Source organism: Nothobranchius furzeri, chromosome 7, assembly GCF_043380555.1.
Source record: "Nothobranchius furzeri strain GRZ-AD chromosome 7, NfurGRZ-RIMD1, whole genome shotgun sequence".
NCBI classification, from domain to species: Eukaryota; Metazoa; Chordata; class Actinopteri; order Cyprinodontiformes; family Nothobranchiidae; genus Nothobranchius; species Nothobranchius furzeri.
Window position 1 is genome coordinate 41,364,492 of NC_091747.1, and position 17,454 is coordinate 41,381,945.

At 41.9% G+C, this 17,454-nt stretch overlaps 1 protein-coding gene and 1 long non-coding RNA gene across 2 annotated transcripts; one reads left to right on the top strand and one right to left on the bottom strand.

Annotated features, from left to right (window-relative positions):
* The first annotated feature begins 5,743 nt into the window (after positions 1-5,743).
* On the top strand, positions 5,744-7,013 carry LOC139070586 (uncharacterized). Its single transcript, XR_011521078.1, has 3 exons — positions 5,744-5,973; positions 6,674-6,735; positions 6,824-7,013. It is a non-coding gene; the product is annotated as an uncharacterized lncRNA (long non-coding RNA).
* Positions 7,014-7,275: 262 nt separating this feature from the next.
* Positions 7,276-8,809, bottom strand: LOC139070585 (spectrin alpha chain, non-erythrocytic 1-like). Its single transcript, XM_070553076.1, has 6 exons — positions 8,669-8,809; positions 8,153-8,245; positions 7,938-8,042; positions 7,833-7,865; positions 7,725-7,760; positions 7,276-7,518 (listed from the first exon to the last, which is right to left on the bottom strand). The coding sequence occupies exons 2-6, from the start codon at positions 8,216-8,218 to the stop codon at positions 7,441-7,443; spliced, it is 318 nt and encodes a 105-aa protein (XP_070409177.1). The 5' UTR covers positions 8,219-8,245; positions 8,669-8,809; the 3' UTR covers positions 7,276-7,440.
* Positions 8,810-17,454: the final 8,645 nt, after the last annotated feature.

The following is a 17,454-nucleotide window of genomic DNA, read 5'->3' on the forward strand; positions in this document are numbered from 1 at the left end:
GTCTACGTGGCATCTTCCCCTGCCATCTGATCCACCTCACCACCAGGTGGTGATCAGTTGACAGCTCCGCTCCTCTCTTCACTCCGGTGTCCAAAATATATGGCCGCAGGTCAGATGATTCGACTACAAAGTCTATCATCGACATGCGACCTAGGCTGCCCTGGTACCAAGTGTACCGGTGGACATCCTTATGTTCGAACATGGTGTTCGTTATGGCCAAACTGTGGCTTGCACAGAAGTCCAATAACGAAACACCACTCGAGTTCAGATCAGGTGGGCCGTTCCTCCCAATCACACCCCTCCAGGTCATGCTGTCATTGCCCATGGTAAACCCCAACACATAGGCAGAGAGTCTTGGGGCTAACAAAAAGCCAACCCCAGCCCTCCGCCTCTCACCCGGAGCAACTCCAGCAAAGGAGAGTGTCCAACCCCTCTCAAGGACTTGGGTTCCAGAGCCAATGCCATGTGTTGAGGTGAGTCCAACTATATCTAGCCGGTACCGCTCAACCTCTGCCACAAGCTCCTGCTCCTTCCCTGCCAGCGAGGTGACGTTCCATGTCCCAAAAACCAGTTTTCTTGTCTGGGGATCAGACTGCCAGGACTCCCGCCTTGGTCTGCCACCCGATCCACACTGCACCGGACCCTTCATGTTCCTCCTGCGGGTGGTGGGTCCACAGTTGGATGAGCCCATGTATCCGGTTCGGGCTGGGCCCGGCCGGGCCCCATGGGCGAAAGCACGGCAACCAGGCGCTCGCTCACGGGCCCCAACCCCAGGCCTGGCTCCAGGATGGGACCCCGGTAACGCTCCGGGCCGGGTACTTCGACTCCTTGATTGTACATCCATGAAAAATCCTCTGAACCGTTCTTTGTCTCACCCTTCAACTAAGACCAATTTGTCATGGGAGACCCCACAAAGTGCCCCAGACAACATAGCTGCTAGGATCATTAGGGCACTCAAACTCCTCCACCACAATAATGTCCAAACATGTTGCTCCTAATCTCTGATTTCCCAAATACCCTAATGTGATTTATAACCTCTACCGTTCTCTTCACACTTGACCGAAAAGTGCAGCAAACCAGGACCACCAAGATAACATCCATCCCCATCCATCCATTGTTTGACCCTGCTTTGTCCATGGGGGGGGGGGGGGGGGGGGGGGGGGGGGGCTTGTGTCTATCTCCAGCGATCAATGGGCAATCAGGTGGGGTACAATCTGGACAGAGAGTCAGTCCATCACAGGGCAACACAGAGACACACAGGACAAACAATCTCACACACACACACACACACACACACACACACACACACACACACACATCAAAGGACAATTCAGACAGACCAATGAACCTAACAGTCATGATTTTTTATTTTTTTTTTTGGACTGTGGGAGGAAGCCAGAGTACCTGGAGGGAACCCACGCATGCACAAGGAGAACATGCAGACTCATGCAGAAAGATCCCAGGCTGGGAAGCGAACCCAGGACCTTCTTACTGCAAGGCAACAGCTCTAACCACTGTGCCACTGCGCAGCCCCAAGAAAACATATTTAGCAGAATTTAGAAATTATGACTTCCCTTTTAAAATTCATAATGATACACTGACTTCTCAGAGGTTTTTTGCAGGAACAAGACTCAAATTGTGCCTCATCTCTTTTCAGTTTGGCCTTGGCCACAAACTGGCGGTCTTCCAGTGCCGTGTCCAGTGCTGAGTTTGGGAACTTTCTGCTGTTTGGTCTCCTTGCACCAGCGTGGTGGTGACAAGGTGTTTGGTGAAAGTACACCCCTCCTCTGCATGGCTCACAAATGGTGTCCCATCAAATGGAACTTTTAAAAGATGAGAATGATGTCTTCAAATGTCTCATTGTAGTTACTATTCTGAAGAGTTAGCCTCTTTCTGATTTCTCTGAACGATATAGAAAAAAGGCATATTGATAAAAAAATAAAAATTCAAACATCAATAGCAATAATTATTGAGAAATGTAAAAAAATATGCTTTAAGTGCAACCCTGGCCATTAAACATAAACATCTAGTTTATGTTATGTTCTGTCTGTTTAGGTTGAGGAGGGCTTGGTGACAGAGTGTGCAAGAATCTGTGTTGTTGATTGGTTAGGGGTTAGTCATGACTCTAATATATGTGTTAGGCTATAATAGAAAAGGTAAGGAAACTTTTTATTGAAGTTTTCATTGACTCATCAACACATCACTTTCATTCACATACCACTTATATTACTGATAAAGAATGAATGAATGTATTTTTTTTACTTTGTTATATCTTCAGATTTTTCATTGTCAGAGTACTCTGAAATTTCATGTTATGTTTGAACCATATCAGCCACTGCTAGGCTAGACTACCTGATGCATTTAGCTTACCCGATAGTGTGCATGCTGCTAATAAATGTCTGGATGACTCCAGTGATGATGTCAGAACTGCAGTTTCACCTCTGCAGATGGTTGTATATGACGTCCACATGTGGTTTTTAAACAAGAATAGGAAGAAACAGTAAGCTTTTCCCCCTCCACATCTGAGTGGGGTACTCCCAAGCATGGTCAACTGGTCCAGACTAAAGACTGTTGCAGTGTCAGTGTGCGAAGTTGGACATCTCAGCATCATTCTGATAGAAAGGGTGGAAAACTCTTCTGTTTGCTGGAATGTTTAGACCTGCTCAGCTACCAGTGATGTCACAGGGGTGTAGTGGGATTTGTTGTCTGGGAATGAATACATGTCCTTCTAAAGCTTGGGCATGGTTTTTATTTAGCCTCGTTTAGAAAATTTCAGCTGTTTTCCTTTGCTTTGGGTTTTTTCCATTATATGTGCCAAGACTCCGCACAACATTATGGACTGATTACAAATTCATTGGCCTCATTATAGTCAATGCAGAGCTCAACTGGGTAATAGCTCCATATTACAGTGCTGTTAGAGGAGATGATTGGCTCCGTGTTAGCTTTCTCTGTTTGATAATTGAACAGAAGGAGCTGGACTCTGATAAATTGTTTGTTTTTGTTGGATAGACTTGAGATAAACTTGTAAGTTTACATCATGCTGACACACAGAGACAGAAACTTGAGAAACCTATGAACACAAAAAGCGAGCGTACAAGTTACAGCTCGTTATGTCTAAGCTGTTGTGGGACAAAAAAATTCTACTTTTTAATGATCTTGCAAAGAAGTCAATGCATGCCTCATTATTTTTCTAAATTTGTCAAGTTGAGTATTTAATGGTTAAACTAGTAATGCAGATGCACCATTTCATTTGTCTCCATCACATTTTAAATAACTAGAAAGGATTTTTGTCCTTTCAGTGTTTTAGAACCTTTACACCCAAAACAAAATACATCACTTTTTTCATCTGTGAGCTTTTGGGCTCTCGAATTTAAAACAGAAGTACAAAAAATACATTGTATAATAAAGGAAGAGTCAAATAAAATTAGAAAAGAAATAAATATAGAGATAAAAATGAAAAGATAACCCTTAAGCCTGGGCCACACCGGAGGTGTCACGCCCACTCCATCATTTTGAATAGAAACCATTATAGTTAATGAGAGTGGGCATAGGTGCTGAAGATAGGCGCCAGTTCTATCTCGGCGCGACTGTTTGCAACATTGTGAAGTACTTTACAACAGACATTATGACGCGGAATGGCTTTATGGCACAAACTCAACTGCTGGAACAAATCCAACTGCAGTTTTGATAACTTTAAAGTACTATTGATCTTAAAATATTCTAATAACTTGAATCTGCACCGAAGGGCCTTGACTGTCTGTTAGTGCCTGTTTTTGTCTTCTTAAACATATGTTTTGCACTATCTTACATTGGGAAAAGAGAAGGAAACTCATCTGTGGGTAATCCTGTTGTCTAGTAGCTCCGTTTTTGGCCAACTGAAAACAATAAGTGCAATCAGGGGCTGTGAACGAGCTGTTTCTCCCCTCCCTGAAAACACTCATCAGGTGATCTAGGTCTCAACCATTGCAGGCAGCTGGTGCATGAACACCTGTTTCCAACTAGTAGCACAGCATAAGTTTCTTTCATGCATTCATGCATTTCTTTCATTTTTCTTCTCATGCATCGTTCCACAAATGTGGAATGACCTTTCAAGCACTACCAGAACAGTGGCTTCCTTTTCAATTTTCAAGAAACTCCTGAAGACCCTGCTCTTCAGAGAGCATCTTCTTAACTAGCACCTTCCCTGCACTCGTCCCCCCTCTCTATTGTCCACTCCTTGTTCCCTCCTCTCCGTGATTGATATCAAGTTGTTGTTGTTGTTATTGTTGTTGTTAGCCTCAAGGGCAACATGCTGATAATCACTTGTAAGTCGATTTGGACAAAAGCGTCTGCTAAATACATAAACATAAACATAATAAATTGCATACTTTCCCACTGTTATTGAATTAAATTCTCACCAAACATGACAGCAAGTCTGATCACGTATAAACAATAGAGTCACTTCCCGCTTCCTGTTCTCAAGTCCCGCGTGATGTTGTGACTTTTGCGCGACTTTCCAAGGAACACGTCCTGTGTGACCACTTGACTTCTCCAAATCTCGGTTGCGACGTGGCGCATCCGCCTCCGGTGTGCATCAGGCTTAAGCCCTTGAAAGACAATGCAAAAGAGCCAGTCAGGGTAAATAATGTTTTCAATGGCACATGTCTTCTGCTGATGTTTATTTTTACCAAGATCCTTTTAGGTTGCAGGGGCGTGTCCAGGGACTGGCCTGGAGTAGCACATGTCACCCTTGACAACTGATTGGCCCTTTCAGGTGCCACCCCACTAAGTTCCATTTAAATAGACTCTACATTCTCCACAAAAGGCTTGAAGTAACACTACAGTTTGCTGCAGCATAATAATTCTATTAAGTATGTCTGTGCTATACCGCTTAATTCTTCTGAAGTACATTGTTTTTCTGTTATCTTTGTAAATTATGGCCTTCAAAAATTTTAAACTGTAGCATTCACTCTTCTCCAAAACATTTTGAGTACTCCCAGACTTTAAGTGTATTAGTGTTTTTTCATGAGGCCCATTGTCTGACTTTGCCTGATGGTTAATTCTCTTTGATTTCATCAACTCAAACTTACTCCCTCTGTGCTTTCTTACGTAAAAATGAACCTTGTGACCCAAGCATGGAGTTCACCTCTGAATAATTTAAATTGGGGGAATGAGTGCTGGAAGAACAGACCGATCATAGACGATGTAATGGTCACACAGTTCTGTGGGGGTTTAATGCATCTTCTCTTTTGTAATGTAAATTAAATGAAATATGTAGGCAGCAAAGTTCCCATACACTTTCAGAGTTTAAAGCTGATCGCTTCTCCTGTTCTTTTCCTCTCCTGCATCCGTCTATTTCAATCAGCCTGTCTATATTCCTCTAAGGAGAACATCCGCATGGCAATAGAAGGAGTTGTTGAAGATTTCCAAATACTTTCATCTAAAAGACAAAGAACCTTCTTATGAGGAGAATGAGGCTTTCATTTTGGACAGAGAAGACAAGTGTGTGCATGTGCAAATGAACACCCCTCCCTCAGCAAAGGTGGCATAACCTCTCTCCCATGTATCAGCCAAGGTGTGAGTCTGGACCATAGACTGTACATATACTGGACAATTCGATTCCATAGGCTTCAATTTCACGTTATCTGTCCATAATGGGAGGTGTCCACCACCGCCATTTTGACCGTGTCACAGGTTCCGTCCAGCCCAGACAATTCCATAAAAGGGAAGAGAGGAGGCGCTGAGGGTGTGGCTGTAAGGCTGGGCTCGAGTGACGACACCCAGGCGAACTAGCTACGAGCTAACCTGAAGCTAACCCTGGCTAACCCAAAGCTAAAGCGGAGGTGGGAGCCGAGCTAACGGATGTAGCCACCTAGCTTCAACCCAACCGGAGCTAACTGGAACACCCATCGACCTGAACCTTACACGGAGTTTAGGTGGAGGTTTTCTGCGCCTGTTCGTGAGAAGTACCTGTATTAAAAAAGTTTTAAATCGGTAAGTTTATAATTTATTTCCGTAATGAAAACATTTTGCTTTGAGCAAGTTTTCAGTAGTTTTTTTTGGCGCTATCACTCCTGAGTCGCACCAGCCATTAAATGTATCATGAAGAAGAGAAAATATATTTAAGTCGTATTTTGGGGGGACATTTTATTATCTTTCTTACAAAATCTGAGACCAAGCGTTTCACATTGCAACACAAGCACCGGTAACCATAACAGAATTTACAGCCAGCAGAGGAGAGGATGGCGGTGTTTCAAACCCTCCCGGCCGGCGTGTAGAGCTCATTCCTGGGCTGGAGCCGGCCCTCAGCACCCCGCCACAGGCTCTAACAGATGCTGGCGGTGTTTCATATATTTCCAAAACGTAATACTTGTTTGTATCTTGTACAGCCAACTAGCCTTTATTCTGGACTCAGTACAATTTACCAAAAGTAAAGAGACATTATACAGATGAAGTAAGCACAAGATAACTTACTGGAAGACACAGAGTTATCATCAGAACCAGAACAAGAGAGCCTGATAACAGTCATGTGAAAATAACAGTTAAAAAGTATGTATGTATAATAGAAATAAAAATATATTAGAATTAGTGTAACTCACTGTGATCCAAACAAATCAGCCATAGCTGATGAGTAAATATGACATGAGGTCTGGGAGTTTTTAAGTTTCATTCTTTTATTACATTTTTTTCTTAGATCTATTAAAAGGTCACCATGGCAGCCTGTGTGTCTCCAACGTCAGCTACACAACGCAGCGTGTAAGTTCCAAGTACTTGTCTTGACCACTTCATGAATGGTTTTGTACTTTAAACAGCTAGGCCAAACCTGTTATTTTTTCCTCCATAGCCATTTGGATCATTGGAGACAGCTGAGTGAGGCGTGGTGCCCAGAGAGCTGCAGAGACAACCTTGGCCTCCCTGACGTCTGTGTCTCTTGGTTTGGTTGGGGCGGACCATCGACATAAATACCTACATGTGCCGACACTTTGCGCCCTGTTTTATAAAATGTAGTGTTAAAAATAAATGTTTTTGCTCAATTACTGGAATTTCTTTGGTTAAGACAAAAGTGAGGAATAATCATTTACAAGTTATTTGTACAACAGGCCCATTTTAAATCCCAACAGTTTCTTAGCAGACAATAGAAATGTGTTCTTTACTAACTTTACTTGGTTTGAAAATCTTACTAAAATAAACTTGAGTGCCGTATTGCAAAACCCAATCATACTTGTTATGTAAACATTAGCTTTGTAGATATTTTTTACAGATATATATTTGTGTGCAACAAAAACCAAACTTAAATAATTTGTCATTCTTTATTGAAAAACAACAAAATACAGGTATACAGAAGTGTGGGAAAATGATAATGTGAAAGTATTGCACTATAAATGAAGTGAGATGAGATGAAGGTGAGATGAAGGTGGACGCCGGCTGGACGCCGGACGAAGAAACCTGGAGACGGATCGCTCAGACAGGAAGGGAAGAGCTTCCTCTTACCTTGATGGAATTAAAGTTAGCCGTCGTCTGAACGCCCAACCGTACGGTCTGAGGTCAAAGGTCACAGGAAACACACACCAGTCAGCAGTCATACAGATGCATAAAGATAACTAGCCATGGCAACCAGCTGACATGTCCCCACTTTCACCAAAACCTGGTGCCTGCCGGGTCACCTGAATTCCTGTGTGATGTCAGCACGGTCGGCCGTGACTGCTGCCATCAGAGGTGACCTCTGATCAGCTGAATGAACTCACCTTCCAGGGTGACGCCGTGTTAGAGTCGGCTTCATCCTGTAAACAAACAAATGAGTGGTAACATAAACACCCCGTCTGGTTCTGGTGGAGGCGGAGGACAACACGCACCTTTCCAGGAGCAGAACCCAGATGTTCTTGTTGCTACAAACAGAGACGAGCAGAGTTAAACCAGGAAGTGAGAGGGACCAGCTGCTGCAGACAGGTGACGCTCACCTGAGCCTGAACCATAGGAGCCTCCTCAGCCATCAGACCTTCTGACTCCAGTTCAGATGCCACCTTGTTGATGTCCCTCAGGCGGGACTCATTGGCCTTCAGGTCCTGCAGGACAAAAGCACCTGCTGATTATCTTGTTGCTGTCGGGTTAACAGGTCTGGTGTTAGAACGTGGTGGATAAGAATGTTCTGACGGGCCGAGGATTCTGAACTCACCCTGCAGGACTGGGCCTGCTCCTTCAGGGCCTGGATGCTGCTGCCGTAAGCCGACAGGTCCGACATCAGGGCCTCGTGCTTCTTCAGGAGAGCCTGTGGAGCAGAACATCAGAACCTTCAGCTCGTCTGACACAAGTGGAGCTTTCTCGCAGCGATGGTCCAATCGGATCCGCCACCGTAAAACAAACCCTGCTCAGTTCACCGCAGACGTAGCTCTGCGGGTGTTTAGTGGAAAAGCGTGAGCCTTCTGCCGGCTGCCACGTGTCATGGCTGCTCTGCAGCGGGAACACACATCACAGCTTGTAAACCGTTTGAAATAAGAGCGACGGGAACACGTTTGTCATCACTTCCTGTGCGAGGCCAGCACTTCTACTCCTAACCCATGAGACGCTCAAACGAGCAACGATGTCTGGTAGACAACCGAAGGAAATGCCAAATACAGAAACACTAATTATGAAGGACTGGAAAGAGAGCAAAGAAAAGCGATTGGAGTTTCTCAGGAAGGGACTTCCATACCTCGGCCAAGTCCTCGTCTTTCCCTTAGTCTGGACTTCCAACGATGGGCTCCTTCTCCCTCATCCAGGACTCGGCCTCATTAGCATCCGCAAAGTACTGCTTGGCCTGCAGAGAGTCCTCCAGGTCCTGCCTCCTCTGGGACGCCTTGGCCTTCAGCGTGTCCCAACGTCCATGAAGCTCCCACAGTTTAGTCTTCACTTCCTCACCAGCGAAGTGACCTGGACCCAAAAAAAGTGAGCCAGAACCTGCAGACACCTCAGAAACATGTCAGGACCAGACCTGCTCTACCTTCTTCCACCATGGTCTCTCCTTTCTGGGTGACAGCCTTGATGCGAGGTTCATGACCTGTGATCTCAGCCTGCAGAGCCTGGTGCTTCTTCAGCAGGTTCTGGACACCAATCAGGTCCTTCCCTGAGGACACATGTTAGAGTTCAGCATTATGCAGTAGACAGACCAGTTTAACCCAGGGGTTTCTTTCTTCTACAATCTGCTCTTTAACTGTATTATTTCCTGCTATTTCAGCTGTTAACTTTATTTTTTCTCTAAGTGTTTTTCTCCCCAGAAGAAGCTACAATGACGTTTTGCTGAGCTGTGGTGGCCTCATGGAGGGGGCCATCGGCTAGCACACTGCTGCTAACCACTTAAACATTCTCCCTCTCCTGATAATAACATTTTACTTTCTTTGATGTTGGATGTGCTACTACTAGTTTACCCGTTTAATTATAGATTCACTAGGATAAATACAATAAAGTTTATCTCTTGCCAAATAGAATATTTACTGTGGCGAGCCCGTGAAGAGGTGTAGGAGAATGCGACAAATTTGTCTGTTAAAAAGTCTGTTATGTACAAAAACACAATATCATCACACTATTTTGGACCGATACATGACGGTCAGGTCCAGCTTGGGGAGAAAATATGACACGTCTTTCAGGATGGACTTCATCTTTGGTAGCTGGCGAAGCCGGGAAAAGCAGGATCTAACCACCTGGCTAATGTGGGAGTCCATCCGCATCTCTGGGTCCAAAACCACCCCCAGGTTAGTGATGGTTGGCTTCACTAAGCTGCAAAAACAGGGTTGCAGGACAGGACTAACTGCAGTGGGAGAGGGAGGAACAAATATTCCAGTTATAAATATTAAATATTTGAACAAATAAATATTTGTTAAAAGGAAGAAACTGATGATGACTTTAAGATTAGAGGAATGTTCTAGAACGGGTCTGGAACCAACGATGGCCCTTTGGATCAAATTTGGATTAAAAAAATAGCTCATGATTTTATTTATGGATGGAATAAAAATACAGGTTGTAAGCATCTTCTCAGTATCTTCATGTTGCACGACTTTCCACAGCAGAAGGACACAAAAACTGCCAGAATTATGATTAGAAAGATTTACGTTTTAATCTCAGAATCCCAACTTTTCCCAGAATCTTCACATTATTCTATGAATTCAGAGAAAATATACATTTTTCAGAGGTCTCGCTCCCCTGTTGTGGATATTTCTCAAAATTCAACCATTTTTTCTTTTCAAAAGCTTTAGTAAGAGTTTGGACTCTAAACAAGTTTTACTTTGCAGACTGCTTGTCTAAACCTTCATCAGATCTGCTCATAATAAAACATTTGGGTTATATTTAATGCCCAGGAAGATGCTCTTCCTGGGCATTAAGTTATCAAAAACAGATAAAATTATTTTTTACCATAATTTTAACTGCTATCAGCTGATAAAAATAATAAAAAACAGCCTGATCATTAAAGGGGTGTAAGTGAAACCGCGCGGATCACACAAACCATCATGCTGTCTATATGACTTTGAAAATATATAGTTTAATTACAGTTTGATTTATTTGACATCTGTATAATGTTTATTATTTTGTTTTTTCCCCCTAAATGCCTAACGTTTCAGTTTAACATGAATATTAGTCATTCATCACAATACATAAAGTTACACATTTTAAATTTTAATAGGGGAAGACTGCAGGAGGGAGCGGTAAAATACAGAAATCCCCAGCAAAAACAAGAAACTTTACGAGTCTGATGAAACCCGCTGGAGTTCCTTCAGCAGGCCTGGTGGCAGCTACAACGGCCCAGTGGCTGTGCTTGGTCAATGTTATCGAGCTCAGTCCGGCTCGGCCGTGAACGAGCCGAGGCGACATCCTGCTCTGCTTAAGAAGAGGTGTTATTTTCCGCTTCAGAAGAAGCGTCCGTGTTTTACGCTTTCTCAGAGACATGTCACGTTGCTAAGTTGTTAGCGCCGCGCGCTAACACGTCAATAGTGCAGCATAGCCTGCTGGAGGGTTCAGATGAAAACACCCTACCACTCAGGCTGCTTACACATCGATATTAAGTTGTCGCTGTTGCGCTCACGCCGTAATACAGTATTAGATGCGGTTAAAGTCAGACATGAAAAACTCCACGAGCGGTCAGACCGCGCAGCAGCTAGGCGCAGCAAATAGGCGCCGGATCGTCCAGGCTGCCCGGCCTGACCGCTGGGGATTACCGGATGGAAGAATGGACACAGAAGTCTCCCTCTTAGCGCTCCGTCATATTTCAACCCATTTTTATCTTAAATGCACTGGGTTTTACCCTATTACCCATCTAAATATGCCCTATTAATTATTTTACCGTATTTTACATTTAAATTTCATGGTTAAACAGTACATGCTACATGTTAAACTGATAGTTAGCTAGCTACTTCGGTAAACTCAGCTAGTTTAAAGGTAGCAGTGACATAAAATACGAATATAGATTTTAACTTACCGAAAAAAATGAAGTGGAGACTCCTTGGACGCTCTATTAGTGCAATTAATACCACTGCAAGTCATTTTGTCCAACAATTGCACCAATAATATCCAAAGAAGAATACACAAACACAGAGACTCAAAATGCCGGAGCAGTTTCCAAGCCAGACCGAGGCTGTACTGAGGCCTTTCCACGGAGCTAGCTCTGTGGTCACGTGGGTCTGAGGCGGCGGTCACGTGTGTCGGATGCTCATTAATTATACAGAATTTTAGGCTTTCAATACACTTAAACAGAAGAGTGAGAAAAAAATTCACCCCCCTCAGAGTTGTCATGAGTATAAACTAGATAATTTAGACAAAAAACATGTTTTGGCACCAGGCTGTAAACATGTTTATTTCTGCTGTGAAATCGGCATTTTTAACATGGGAGTCAATGAGGATTTGCTCGCTTCTGGCACCAGCCCCCAGCGGATGAGGGTGGAACTGCAATTTTTCTTACTTCCGGGATGGGACCATTTTCTGAGCGGCATTGTGGGGGCTTGGTCTGGACACACCTGGGGACTTCTTTATGGTAATACTGGAGGATGAATCTGTGGCCACCAAACAACTTTTTAAAATTGCAGACTGATGAAGCCACTTGGAGAAATCCAGTTGACATATTTTATTTGGATAATTTAATGTTGGCTTCCAGCAAACGGCCGCTGTTAGGAAATGTTATTTCACAGTTAATTTCCTGTCCGCTGAGAAGTTCCCACCCGTGTGTTCATACCATCAACATATATACTGGACAATTCATGTCCATAGGCTCTAATTCTAAGTTTTTGTGCCAAAATGGGAAGTGGCCACCACCGCCATTTTGACCGTGTCACAGGTTCCGTCAAGCCCAGACAATTCCAAAAAAGGGAAAAGAGGTGGAGCTGAGGGTGGGGCTGTAAGGCTGGGATCAAATGACAACACCCATCAAACTGAAGTGATGAATGGCCTGATTCTTGACCCTCAGGTCAGACACACAGCCTGGGTCACCTTGATCCTGGCTGCTACTACAATCTACAGTGTTTCTTTCACAGGAGACTGAATGTCTGTCTACCACCCCTCTACCACCCCTTTAATCTGACTGCCTTTATCTGACTGCTGTTCCATCCGCAAGACGAAGGACACTTCAAGACTTAAAAGACTCATTTGAATAAACTCTTTTCACTGTCTATTACAATGTTCATAAATAATCATCATGGTTCATTTTAATGGTGTTTAATTACTGAAATGAATTATTATTCTTTGGTCAATAATAATTATTATTTATGATAATCAGTAATGTTTAACAATTACAAGAAGATCATGTCCACTTATACACAATCATACAGGGCACAGTAAATCAGGTTAAGGTTAACTGCATTCACATATTTCTTTTCTCATCCACGAGAACTTCCTATCTTTAGGGAAGGCGTGTGTCTGAGGTATGTTAAATCTTCCTGTCAAAACCTGATTCGTTAGACCAGGAAATGCCCATCTTATAAAACAGAACTCTCTGCATTTAGCGAGTGAGCTCTAGAGAAGTGGGACGGCCGCCCACACGCTCTTTAACCAACAAGCGATTTCTGTCACTCAGAATTGCTACGACAACAAACAAAACCTGCAGAACAAAGCTGACGCAAACTCCTTCAGAGTTATTATTTTTGAGACGCAACCAGTTTCATCAGTCGTGACCCGGAGACATCTCAGGACCGATTGGTTGCACCAACGTTCTTCTACCCACCTCGTGCCTGGGGGCATCATCTCCTCCTGACATCTCGGATCCAAATGGGGGTCTCCTAACTGGGTGAGGTAGACACTTCCGACAGATTGCGTCTGAATGTTCTTTAATGAGACCAACTTTATTTTATCTGCAAACCAAATTCTTTCTACCCAAAACGCATCTTCTCTCAAGATACACGTTCTGAGAACGTTACATTCACATGCAAACAAACACACTTCCAGTTTAGATTTATCCATTCACAGGGTTGCTATTTAATACCAAAGTATTTAATACCAAAGCTTTTATAAATTGTCTTTTAAATTGTCACGTTTTAATTTGTTTAGTAATAAATTTCTTAACTTTTTAAACTTGACTCTTCATTGAAATAAACACAGAGTGAGTGTATATTGATCACTGAATGAACAAAGATCTTTAGATCTTCTAAATTAACAAATAACCTTTGCTATCAAATTAAATCTTTAAAATTAAATGTTAATCTTTGATTAAACATAGACCAAGCAAGTTGGTGTATGAATTTACATCTATTATACATTTATCCGTATATGTATACATGCATGTAAATTTCATTCATTAATTTGTTTGATCTTTCTTAGGAAACAACATAAAAATAAAACATAAGCTGAATAGCAACAGCCTTTGATTCCTAACTATGTAGTTCATTAATCGCTACAGCTACAATCGGAGTTAACTGTGCACAACACCGGAGCTTCTGAGTCAGAAATGCGCCGGGCTGACTGCTGGGTGGAACACAGAGGTCTCCCGAGAGCTCCACAAGCTGACAGCCCGCGCAGCAGACAGGCGCCGCTGCGATCAGCGATGCGTCGAGCTGCCGCTGAGGGAAGGGAGAATATACCGATAGTCGGAATCCAGCTCCACCATCATGTCATATTTCAACCCATTTTCAAAAATGCAGCGTCATGTTAAATACACTGGGTTTTACCCTATTAAATTTAAATTTCATGGTTAAACAGTACATGTTAAAATCTAAGCTCAGCTAGCGCAAGAGCAGCAGTGACCTAAAATCATCAACATAAATACATAAATATAATTTTACTTACCGAAAAAAATGAAGTAGAGAGTCCTTGCATGCTGTATTAGTGCAATTAACACCACAGCAAGTCATTTTGTCCAACAATTGCACAAATAATATAAAAAAAGAATGCACAAACAGCACAGCTAATGGTCTAAGTTGAGAGACTGAAAATGGCGGAACAGTTTCCAGGCGAGGTCGAGGCTCAGGCTGAGGCCTTTCTCCGGAGCTAGCTCTGCAGTCACGTGGGTCTGATGTTCATTAATTATTCAGAATTTTAGGCTTTTAATACACGTAAACAGAAGAGTGACAAAAAAAATCACCCCCCTCAGAGTTGTCATGAGTGTAAACTAGATCTATTAAACCTAAAACATGTTTTGGAACCAGGCTGTAAACATGTTTATTTCTGCTGTGAAATTGTTATTTTTATCATGGGAGTCAATGAGGATTTGCTCGCTTCTGACACCAGCCCCCAGCGGATGAGGGTGGAACTGCAATTTTAGTCACGTCCTGTTTTGCTTCATTTCCAGACCCAAATTATGGGGGGCTTGGTTGGGCTCATCCAGAAGAGTTGCAAGTTACAAATATATAAACAGACACGTGTAAGCCAGACCCTCATGGTTGCTGATAGTCGAAAAAGAAGTGTTGATGGAAGTTTTACCAGTTTCATACAAATACTGTCTGTTAGTGTGTTAAACATCTACAACTGTGACGTAGTTAAGAAAAGCATTGATCACCATAAAAAGAGATTAAAGTCTGACTCGTGGATAGCAAACTAGTTAGTCAAAAAATCCCAACATCACTAACTTTGCTATTTAAAACTATTCAGATGTATGTAATTGCATGTAATTTTGTTGCATACTAATATTAAGCAATAAAATTGCAGCATCAGCCACCCAGAGTAAGAGTTTAGCATGACTTGTTAAAAGGAGCCGAAATCTCCTCCCTTTCCGGTTGGCTCGTGGGTGCCCGGAAGAACAAAAAAATTAATGGAAGTCAATTTTCTAATATGCTTTGCCTTAGGCCCTGGATCACACATGCTTCAATTAAAATGAAATGTAATGATGTGTGTTTCAACCACGCCTGTCATGTACTGTGAGATTTATCATCTTGTAAAAGCTCATAATTCCCATGACTACAAATCAGACATCGGCCCGTCACAAAAGTGACGACAAGAATCTCCTCTCCCCTAGCGTAGCTGCTACTTACCACATGTCCAGATTTATGGTGGTTCTTTCCTCCTGAAAGGATTTGAAGTTCGCTGAACTTACAGTCATTTGCCCTCTGCTCTTCTTCATGTCTGGTTCGATGACGTTCATTTGGTGATGCACACTTGTAGTCCTGGTTGTATTTTTACACAAATCCTAAAATAACCGTTGCCCCTGTTAAAAAATAAACACATTCTTGGCATCAGAATGTGACTTTAAAATTCATAGACGTTATGTGTGAAATTCATGGCACATAACAAGCAAAAATAGCGTTTTTAGCCACATTGACTTGCAAAATTTTTTTTGTTCCTCCGAGGACCCGTGGTCCAGAAGTTGATGGGGTGGCTTATGATAAATGACCCGCACTTGTATAGCACCTCTCAGAGTAAGGACTCCAAAGCGCTTTACACTACTGTACTATCATTCATCCATTCATCCATTCAATTCAATTTTCAATTCAATTCAATTCTTTATTTCACTCAAAGTTTAAATATACAAACTTCAAATCAGAATATAAGCATTCAAGTGAAATAGGGGGAGGAAGAAGAAAAAATCTTATATGACCTACCCCCTTTAACTAAGACAAGATAAATAACAAAAAGTACAAAATAGCCTTATACACAAAAAATAAACCGCTCTCTTACTTCCACAAATAATATCACTACTAAAACATTAATCCTCCATCCTCAACTTACCAAATCATACGATTTTAGCATTTTATCTTTATACATTTTTTTGAATTGATCAGTAGTTGCACATTTTTTTAATTCATCATCCAGGTTATTCCATAATGTCACACCATATATTGAAATACACATTTGCTTTAATGTAGTACGAACAAATATCCTTTTAAACTCTGGTTTCTTTCTACTCTTATCATTTTTTGGGATTAAAACAAAGAACCTTTGTAGATTAGTTGGCAGCAAATTATTTCTAGCCTTAAACATAATTAGTAAAATTTTCAAGTTAACTAAGTCTTTGAATTTCATAATTTTAGATAGAACAAAATATTTGTTAGTATGTTCTCTTGGATTTGCTTTATGTAGAATTTGCAGAACTTTCTTCTGTAACAGAAACAAAGGATTAGTGTTTGTTTTATATGTATTGCCCCAAACCTCAATACAATAAGTTAAGTATGGGAAGATAAATGAGTAATATAATGTCTGAAGCGTTGAAATTTCTAGAAAACCTTTGACTTTGTTTAAAATTCCAATACTTTTGGATATTTTTTGTTTTATATATTTTATATGGGATTTCCAAGTAAGTTTATGGTCCAAGAGAACCCCTAAGAATCTGACTTCATTTACTCTATCAATTAAAAAACCATCAATGGACAATGTAACTAAATCATTAGTTTTTCTGTTACCAAAAACCATGAATTTTGTTTTATTCCAATTGAGAAATAATTTATTGTCATTAAACCACTTCTTAAGTTTAGACATTTCACAAACCATATTTTGAATAATAATTTCTAAATCATTTCCAGAACAAAATATATTCGTGTCATCAGCAAACAATATGAACTGTAATACTTTGGACACATCACAAATGTCATTGATATATAGAATGAAAAGCTTAGGGCCCAACACTGACCCCTGTGGGACACCGTGTGTAATCTCTAGTGAATCTGAAATTTCATCATCTAACTGTACAAATTGATTTCTATTGGTCAAATAACTACTTAACCAGTCATGGGCGATTCCACGTATCCCATAATCCCTCAGCTTGGAGAGTAAAATACTATGATCTATTGTGTCAAATGCCTTTTTTAAATCAATAAACAACCCCACTGTATATTGTTTTTTTTCTATTGCTGATGAAAGTTCTTCATTTAATTCCAATAAATGGTAAATGGCCTGTATTTGATATAGCGCCTTCTAGAGTCCTAGAACCCCCCAAGGCGCTTTACAACACAACCAGTCATTCACCCATTCACACACACATTCACACACTGGTGGGGATGAGCTACAATGTAGCCACAGCTGCCCTGGGGCGCACTGACAGAGGCGAGGCTGCCGAGCACAGGCGCCACCGGTCCCTCCGACCACCACCAGCAGGCA

Coding starts and splice junctions, on each gene's coding strand:
- LOC139070585 (XM_070553076.1), bottom strand. CDS start 8,218: ATGTCGGACCTGTCGGCTTACGGCAGCAGCATCCAGGCCCTGAAGGAG. Junction 8,043..8,152: donor AGCAGGCCCAGTCCTGCAGG/GTGAGTTCAGAA, acceptor TTTGTCCTGCAG/GACCTGAAGGCCAATGAGTC. Junction 7,866..7,937: donor CTCCTATGGTTCAGGCTCAG/GTGAGCGTCACC, acceptor CTCTGTTTGTAG/CAACAAGAACATCTGGGTTC.